General features: G+C 49.9%; 1 protein-coding gene across 1 annotated transcript in view; it reads left to right on the forward strand.

Moving 5' to 3' along the window:
- Positions 1 to 636: 636 nt before the first annotated feature.
- The window catches only part of PCSK6 (proprotein convertase subtilisin/kexin type 6), a gene marked incomplete at its 5' end in the record, with an annotated part of 254,118 nt that continues 245,111 nt past the window's right edge, over positions 637 to 9,643 (forward strand). The window contains one exon of the mRNA XM_089655547.1: positions 637 to 741. Within this exon, the coding sequence (XP_089511673.1) occupies positions 637 to 741 (105 nt within the window). The remainder of the gene's footprint in view (positions 742 to 9,643) is intronic.

Consider the following 9,643-nt stretch of genomic DNA (forward strand, 5'->3'; position numbering starts at 1 on the left):
AAAAGCTACTCCGCCCAGTTACGCCGCCCACTCCAGTTGTAGACTACTGGTGGAGGCAAGAACACTTCACACAATTTCCCCAGAAATTGTAGATTTTCTAGTTTCTTCTACTACTCTGTAAAGACTGAGTCAACTGGTCAGGGACCCAGGAGAGTGCAAGTTAAACCATGTCAGAACACGCTCTAGTGTAAATGGCTGTGTAACTCGCAACCATAGTGTTACCGTGCAGGTATTCCAGGAATTAAATTGTCACACCTCAAACATGTTATAAACACCCGTTATGAACATAGATAGGCCTATAGCTATCTTACCCAAGGGTACCTATTCCCCCCTCCAGCTGTCCCCTTAATATACCCCTGTGCTTGTCCCAGGGAAATCTATGGTGTGGATTTAGCCCATGTGGGATTTTGGCGATGTTCTTAGTGACTCTCTATTTATTTAGGATGTGGTAACCCTTATAATTATCCCATCATCTAATATTACAGTTTATGTAAACTTTTTTTTTTCCTGTTAAAAATTAGACATTTGATGAGCATCCTGTTTGAGTAATTTGGTAAATTAGCTACATTCTTATGTTATGCTTTCTTCATGTAAATGTTTAATTTCTCTTCTTCTTTTTTTATATATATCTTGCAGATTGGGAGTCTTGAAGATTATTACCACTTTTATCACAGCAAAACCATTAAGCGGTCAACTTACAGCAGCCGTGGGACGCACAGCTTTTTGCAGATGGACCCAAATGTAAGTTTTCATTTTGGCCACCTAGAGTCACTTCGAAAATGTTCTAGGATTACAAAATGCAGAATGATGGGAAAATGTAGCAAGTAGAGATGTAGCCGATAACAATTAGGCTCGTTTACAATTTCTTGCTTCATAATGGAGCATTGGACATACTTTTTTTAAAGCACTCTGAATGCCAATCAAAGCACCTCTCACTAAATAAAATGGTAAGCTTACAGCCTTGTTCACACATTGCCTTTGCTTCACTTCAAAAATTATACCCCATGTCACTTGGCGCTTCAGAGTGTCTCCAAGTCCTCCGTAGAAGTCTATGATAACGCTCGCTAGCAGCACCTACAGCTTTTGAAGGGCTTTTATTTACTTTGTTTTGGAGATATTGCAGGTATGAGATATCCCAGAATGCAGTGGGAAACAAACAAGCGAACAGGAAAAAGATCAGCAGTCACTTCTGGTTCATGTTGGTGTGCAGCATGGAGCAGCAGGAAGATGAGCGGGGTCCAGACTACAGAGGAGTAACTAGCAGACAGCAACATAGGAACGCAATAGCTGAGGGTGAGCGGGGACCAGAGTGAGAGGACTGAGGATCAGCAGAGCTGAGGGACCAGAGCAGGATTAACAAGCAGATGTCTCACGTGGTATGCAGCATGGGAGCAATATAGCAGGAGGTGAGAGAGGAGGATAAGCAAACAAGAGGATCAGCAGAGCTGAGGGTTACTACTGAGCAGGGGATCGGCAGCAGAGCTGGGGGTTACTACTGAGCCAAGGATCGGCAGCAGAGCTGGGGGTTACTACTGAGCGGAGGATCGGCAGCAGAGCTGGGGGTTACTACTGAGCGGAGGATCGGCAGCAGAGCTGGGGGTTACTACTGAGCGGAGGATCGGCAGCAGAGCTGGGGGTTACTACTGAGCGGAGGATCGGCAGCAGAGCTGGGGGTTACTACTGAGCGGAGGATCGGCAGCAGAGCTGGGGGTTACTACTGAGCGGAGGATCGGCAGCAGAGCTGGGGGTTACTACTGAGCGGAGGATCGGCAGCAGAGCTGGGGGTTACTACTGAGCGGAGGATCGGCAGCAGAGCTGGGGGTTACTACTGAGCGGAGGATCGGCAGCAGAGCTGGGGGTTACTACTGAGCGGAGGATCGGCAGCAGAGCTGGGGGTTACTACTGAGCGGAGGATCGGCAGCAGAGCTGGGGGTTACTACGGAGCGGAGGATCGGCAGCAGAGCTGGGGGTTACTACGGAGCGGGGGTTACTACGGAGCGGGGGATCAGCAGCAGAGCTGGGGGTTACTACGGAGCGGGGGATCAGCAGCAGAGCTGGGGGTTACTACGGAGCGGGGGATCAGCAGCAGAGCTGGGGGTTACTACGGAGCGGGGGATCAGCAGCAGAGCTGGGGGTTACTACTGAGCAGAGGATCCACTATGTGGGGGTACTGAAGAGCTGTGATTTTTCTGGGCCTCTTTAAAACGAATAGAAAATCAGCACATACAGAAAAAGGGCATTTGTCAAGCTTCATTAAAGCTTCAAAAAAGCATGTTGAAGCAGTAGGCACTCTAATGTGTGTTCGTCAAAGCATGTGTAAATGAGCCCCAGGTATAATTTTTTGAAGCCAGATGACAGTGCGCTGATATCTGATTGTTTTCTTTGGCACTTTCTACAGTTAATAAATATAATCATGTTGGAACTAGGTTGGTGAATCTTCGGTATATTACATGTGTCACTCATTTCTCCTCTAGCTACATTAAGATTATGTATTGGTTATTCCTGTCAGTCATGTGACTTGGCTCCCTCATAAAATAAGTGTAATATTTATGTCAAGTTTTAGCTAAAACAACATTTCCAATATATTCCACCACAGGAAAGCTCAGGAATGACCCACCCACTCCAAAGTCTGAGAATTGTATTGTGAAGGTTTTTTTCTCCAGAGAGAGAGATATCATTCCCCCGGTACAAATCATTAGTAATACCTCATCTGGAATATGCAGTTCAGTTTTGGGCACCAATTTACTAAAAGAACACTGGGGAACTGGAGAAAGTACAGAGAAGGGCAACTAAACTGATACGAGGCATGGAGGAGCTCAGCTATGAGGAAAGATTAGAGGAACTGAATGTATTCTCTCTTGAGAAGAGTAGATTAAGGGGGGATATGATCACCATGTATAATACATAAGGGGGGGATATGATCTCCATGTATAATATATAAGGGGGGATATGATCACCATGTATAATACATAAGGGGGGATATGATCACCATGTATAATACATAAGGGGGGATATGATCACCATGTATAATACATAAGGGGGGATATGATCTCCATGTATAATACATAAGGGGGATATGATCTCCATGTATAATACATGAGGGGGGATATGATCTCCATGTATAATACATAAGGGGGGATATGATCTCCATGTATAATATATAAGGGGGGATATGATCACCATGTATAATACATGAGGGGGGATATGATCTCCATGTATAATACATAAGGGGGGATATGATCTCCATGTATAATACATAAGGGGGGGATATGATCTCCATGTATAATACATAAGGGAGGATATGATCTCCATGTATAATACATAAGGGGGGGATATGATCTCCATGTATAATACATAAGGGAGGATATGATCTCCATGTATAATACATAAGGGGGGATATGATCTCCATGTATAATACATAAGGGGGGATATGATCTCCATGTATAATACATAAGGGGGATATGATCTCCATGTATAATACATAAGGGGGATATGATCTCCATGTATAATACATAAGGGGGGATATGATCACCGTGTATAATACATAAGGGGGGGGGGGATATGATCTCCGTGTATAATACATAAGGGGGGGGGATATGATCTCCGTGTATAATACATAAGGAGGGGGGGATATGATCTCCATGTATAAATACATCAGTGGTTCTTATAGTGAACTCGGTGTAGAATGATTCACCCATGAGGTCATCACAGAGGACAAGGGGAGCTCTTTATGTCTGGCAGAAAAGAAATTTAATCTCCAAACACGGAAAGGCTTCTTCACAGTAAGAGCTGTGAAAATGTGGAATAGACTCCCTCAAGATTTGGTTCTGACCAGCTCAGTGGATTGTTTTAAAAAAAATTCCTGGATTCTTTCTTGGATACACAGAATATAACTGGATACTAACATTTATAGGTAGTGTGGATCCAGGGAATATCAGGAGGGAATCAGGAAGGAATTTTTTTCCCTGCAGGAGCAAATTGGATCATGCGTTGTTGGCTTTTTTGCCTTCCTCTGGATCAACTGTGGGTGTAGGATTATAACTTTATTTTTTTTCTTATGGTTGAACTAGATGGACTTTTGTCTTTTTTCAGCCAGACTAACTATGTAAATATTTGATTTCTTTGGATAGCGCAGCACTAATTGATACAAGCATGAGCTGCTTTGCCATGCCTAACGCAGCCTATTGAAATTCATGCAATACGAAAATGCACACAAAACGCTGTAATGTGAATACAGCCTCGGGGTAAGCAGACGCAGGGTTGTGTCCATGGCTCACTGAACAGCAATACAAATCGGGACATTATCAGTACATTATGGGCTCTGTATAATGGGCTCCACTCTAGAAGATCGTCTATTGTGATGTCGCCTAGTCGCAGTGATGGTGGTTTCCCCCCCTGGAAGTACAGCGGTTAATGTCTGAGAGTGTTTGAAGAATGGTGTGCCGTTCTTTTCGGAGCGCGCTCAGTCTCTCCAGACTTGTAATAGCACTTTTTATGATGGAGCCGGGTGACAGTCCCACACCCCCCCCTCCCCAATCCTGGTCTCATCGCACTCTTTGGCTTTTAAGTTGCCGTATTGTTCTTGTCTTTGTGGATTCCGTGTTTGCGGGAAAACTCCGCCGGCAAGGGTAATGCACATTAAACAAACTGTCATCCCATTAGCCACCCTTGATGTTCTCTAACCACGGGCTCTTTAGGATGAGACTATACTTATCGCTGAACAGAGCAACTCTTTGCCTTTGCTGTAAATTCCCTCGGCTGTCCAGTTCACTGGGTTTTTTTTTGTTTTTCCCCGGGTAATGCTTCCTGCCTTTTAATGCTGAGCTAGGTAATGGTCTATAGCTTTTAATTGCTTGTGTGGATAGAATTTGATTTTTCCCCGGAAGGTTTAAAGAGGCATTAAACCCAAAACCAAAAATGTAATATATTGCAGCTCTCCAATCGGATGTGGTGGCTGCATTTGTTTTCTTTTTTTTTTAGGCTTTTTCCACCCTCTGTTTTCACCTGGTGATCGGGCTAATAACTCTTTATTAAAGTGCCCCCACCCCCCTCTGGAACAGGGTTTCTCAGCCAGGGTTCTGCAAGAAGGTCCCCAGGGGTACCACCACAATCTACCTGTCACAGGCAACTGACGGATCGCATCCCTACATTTCCCCTGATTGCAGAGCAGGGAAGGGAAGCAGTGAGTGTCCCCGCTGTTCTTCGCCTGCCCCTTCTCCCCTCCTGTCTGTTCTCCGCCTGCCCCTTCTCTCCCCTCCTGTCTGTTCTCCGCCTGCCCCTTCTCCCCTCCTGTCTGTTCTCCGCCTGCCCCTTCTCCCCTCCTGTCTGTTCTCCGCCTGCCCCTTCTCCCCTCCTGTCTGTTCTCCGCCTGCCCCTTCTCCCCTCCTGTCTGTTCTCCGCCTGCCCCTTCTCCCCTCCTGTCTGTTCTCCGCCTGCCCCTTCTCCCCTCCTGTCTGTTCTCCGCCTGCCCCTTCTCCCCTCCTGTCCCTTCTCTCCGCCTGCCCCTTCTCTCCGCCTGCCCCTTCTCTCCGCCTGCCCCTTCTCTCCGCCTGCCCCTTCTCTCCGCCTGCCCCTTCTCTCCGCCTGCCCCTTCTCTCCGCCTGCCCCTTCTCTCCGCCTGCCCCTTCTCTCCGCCTGCCCCTTCTCTCCGCCTGCCCCTTCTCTCCGCCTGCCCCTTCTCCCCGCCTGCCCCTTCTCCCCGCCTGCCCCTTCTCTCCGCCTGCCCCTTCTCCCCGCCTGCCCCTTCTCCCCGCCTGCCCCTTCTCCCCGCCTGCCCCTTCTCCCCGCCTGCCCCTTCTCCCCGCCTGCCCCTTCTCCCCGCCTGCCCCTTCTCCCCGCCTGCCCCTTCTCCCCGCCTGCCCCTTCTCCCCGCCTGCCCCTTCTCCCCGCCTGCCCCTTCTCCCCGCCTGCCCCTTCTCCCCGCCTGCCCCTTCTCCCCGCCTGCCCCTTCTCCCCGCCTGCCCCTTCTCCGCCTGCCCCTTCTCCCCTCCTGTCCGTTCTCCGCCTGCCCCTTCAAGGTGCTTTTATGTGACATCACATGGGATGGACGAGAGAGGAGGGCTGGGGGGGGGGGGACAGGGCGCCACGACAGGACTCACAGCAGCTTTCCTGCGCCGTCTTATGTAAGAAGGAATCCACTCCACTACTGTAATGTAGACTTCTTCCTGCACTTACTCTGCCCTGCTGCCCACCCCCCATGTAAGGTGCCTTACTGCCCCTCCCCATATGCTGTGCCCTGCTTCTCTCCTCTCCCCGTATGATGTGTTCTGCACTCTTCCCTCTCCATATAATGTGTTCTGATTTCCCCCCTCCCCATATGCATTTCTCTGCTTCCCCCCTCTCCATATGTTGTGCCGTGCTTACCCCCTTCCCGTATGTTGTGCCGTGCTTACCCCCTTCCCGTATGTTGTGCCCTGCTTACCCCCTTCCCGGTATGCTGTGCCCTGCTCCCCCCCCCCTTCCCTGTATTCTGTGCCCTGCTCCCCCCCTCCTCTCCCCGTGTGCTGTGCCCTGCTCCCCCCCTCCTCTCCCCGTATGCTGTGCCCTGCTCCCCCCCTCCTCTCCCCGTATGCTGTGCCCTGCTCCCCCCCTCCTCTCCCCGTATGCTGTGCCCTGCTCCCCCCCTCCTCTCCCCGTATGCTGTGCCCTGCTCCCCCCCTCCTCTCCCCGTGTGCTGTGCCCTGCTCCCTCCCTCCTCTCCCCGTGTGCTGTGCCCTGCTCCCCCCCTCCTCTCCCCGTATGCTGTGCCCTGCTCCCCCCCTCCTCTCCCCGTGTGCTGTGCCCTGCTCCCTCCCTCCTCTCCCCGTGTGCTGTGCCCTGCTCCCCCCCTCCTCTCCCCGTGTGCTGTGCCCTGCTGCCCCCCTCCTCTCCCCGTGTGCTGTGCCCTGCTCCCCCCCTCCTCTCCCCGTGTGCTGTGCCCTGCTCCCTCCCTCCTCTCCCCGTGTGCTGTGCCCTGCTCCCCCCCTCCTCTCCCCGTGTGCTGTGCCCTGCTCCCCCCCTCCTCTCCCCGTGTGCTGTGCCCTGCTCCCCCCCTCCTCTCCCCGTGTGCTGTGCCCTGCTCCCCCCCTCCTCTCCCCGTGTGCTGTGCCCATCTCCCCCCCTCCTCTCCCCGTGTGCTGTGCCCATCTCCCCCCTCCTCTCCCCGTGTGCTGTGCCCATCTCCCCCCCCCCTCCTCTCCCCGTGTGCTGTGCCCATCTCCCCCCCCCCTCCTCTCCCCGTGTGCTGTGCCCATCTCCCCCCCTCCTCTCCCCGTGTGCTGTGCCCTGCTCCCCCCCCTCCTCTCCCCGTGTGCTGTGCCCTGCTCCCCCCCCTCCTCTCCCCGTGTGCTGTGCCCTGCTCCCCCCCCTCCTCTCCCCGTGTGCTGTGCCCTGCTCCCCCCCTCCTCTCCCCGTGTGCTGTGCCCTGCTCCCCCTCTCCTCTCCCCGTGTGCTGTGTTCTGCTCCACCCCCTCCCGATATATTCTGTGCCCTAGCTGTTGAAGTCATCACATTTTTAGCGCCCCCCCCCCCCCGAGCAATGACAGTGCAGGGGTGTTCACATTCTGCAGTTGCAACGCTTTGTGCCGGCAGCAAGAATTATCCACCATGTATTGATCGGCGTGTTTCAAGCCCACAACCGTGACCCATTCAGGTGGATGGGGAAATGCCACAAATGCCCTTAAAGTGTTACTAAACCCACAACAGTACAATCAGTCTGTATTATTATTATTATTATACAGGATTTATATCGCCAACAGTTTGCACAGCACTGTACAATATAAGGGAGACAATACAGCAACAATACATAAAGTATTGCACTCAAATTCAGATGGGCAAATCAGCGCCGTGTACAGAGTATTCTGTTCCGGGAACAGGTACACTTCCTAGTGTTAGAAAGCAGCCTGTAGACGTCAGACGTACAAGCTCCACCCGACACGTTTCGTCACATATGACGTCGTCTGGGGCGTGGAAACCTGGTTCATAACACTGGGACTATTCTACATTTGGACTCATTTATGTTATTACTTTTATGGTTGTAACATATTCTGAGTTGTGACATTTGAGCGCAGCAATTTATTATAATGACCGGTCAGTTAAAGTATCGCAGTGCCATATGACTAACAATGGACATGTCGGGGGAGGGATGTAAGTTGATCCAAGGAATATCCGATTGCCTCTTGGGGGATCAGGAAGGAATTTTTTCCCCTGCAGAAGCAGACTGGATCATGCTTTGCTGGGTTTTTTTGCCTTCCTCTGGATCATCTGTAGGATTGGGTGAGTGTAGGATTATAACTTTTTTTTTTTTTCTTCTATGGTTGAACTGGATGGACTTTTGTCTTTTTTTTCAGCCAGACTAACTATGTAACTATGTTGGTGGGGGGGGGGGGGGGGGGTGTTAGTGTATTGCTTTACAAAAGTCCTGGATTCTTTCTTGGATACACAGGATATAACTGGATATAACATTTGTAGGTGAAGTTGATCCAGGAAATATCCGGTTGCCTCTCGGGGGGATCAGGAAGTAATTTTTTTCCCTGCACGTCCGGAGGAAAAGAAATTTAATCTCCAAACACGGAAAGGTTTCTTCACAGTGAGAGCTGTGAAAATGTGGAATAGACTCCCTCAAGAGTTGGTTGTGGCCAGCTCAGTGGATTGCTGTAGGAAAGTCCTGGATTCTTTCTTGGATACACAGAATATAACTGGATATAACATTTATAGGTAAAATTGATCCAGGGAATATCCGATTGCCTCTCGGGGAATCGAGAAGTAATTTTTTTCCCTGCAGGAGCAAATTGGATCGTGCTTTGCTGGGGGTTTTTTTGCCTTCTTCTGGATCAACTTCTGGATAACTTTTTTTTTTTTTTTTTTAATGGTTGAGCTGGATGGACTTTTGTCTTTTTTTCAGCAAGACTATGTATTTTAAGAAAAAAAAATTGCATTTGAAAAACCGCTGTGCGAATACTGTGTACACCCACAATTTTATTCTTTAGGGCTTCTGCTTAAAAAAAAATATAGGATCTTTGGGGGGGTTCTAAATTTTCATGGGAAAAAAAATGCAGATTTTTTTACTTTTTATTACATGTAAGAGGAATGTCAGAATTGGCCCAGTAGGCAAGTGGTTTAAAGACAAAAAAAAAAAAAAGAAAAGTGTTGGAATTCCTTTTAAAGCTTTGCTATCAGCTTTTTGTTTGCTTGTCAGTACAAAGGCTTTGTCACATGTACCATTCATCCGAATGCTGATTGTTACGGGCTGACCTGCGTCCCCCTGGTGATCCTGCTGTCGGCAGCGGTGCATGTGCTGTCAGGTGCTCACATTCAGTAGTAGAAGACCTTTGGGCCATCTGTCATCTCTCTCTCACCCGTGCCTGTCACAGCAGGTCCAGGAGCTGCGGGGCGATGTACGGAGGCTTTTCCTGCCGCTCACCCTCCCGGATCCGCCCCCCCGCAACTGAGATTCCAGCAGCGGACGAGCAAGACTTTGCTTACGGCTCCAACAAGTTCTCACTGTTCTGTTCGGCTCGTGAGACATTAAATGACTATTAATAATGGATGGGGATGAGCAGAGATGTGGAACACCAGAATATTCCGGGCAAGTCTTGGAGAAGGAAGATATCAGGATTTCTCTCTCCAACATTGACATCCTAATGATGGACAGACCTTCATCCTC

The sequence above is a fragment of the Staurois parvus genome, unplaced genomic scaffold, assembly GCF_062004578.1.
Source record: "Staurois parvus isolate SC_StPar_1 unplaced genomic scaffold, SC_StPar_1.0 ptg000845l, whole genome shotgun sequence".
Lineage (NCBI taxonomy): Eukaryota > Metazoa > Chordata > Amphibia > Anura > Ranidae > Staurois > Staurois parvus.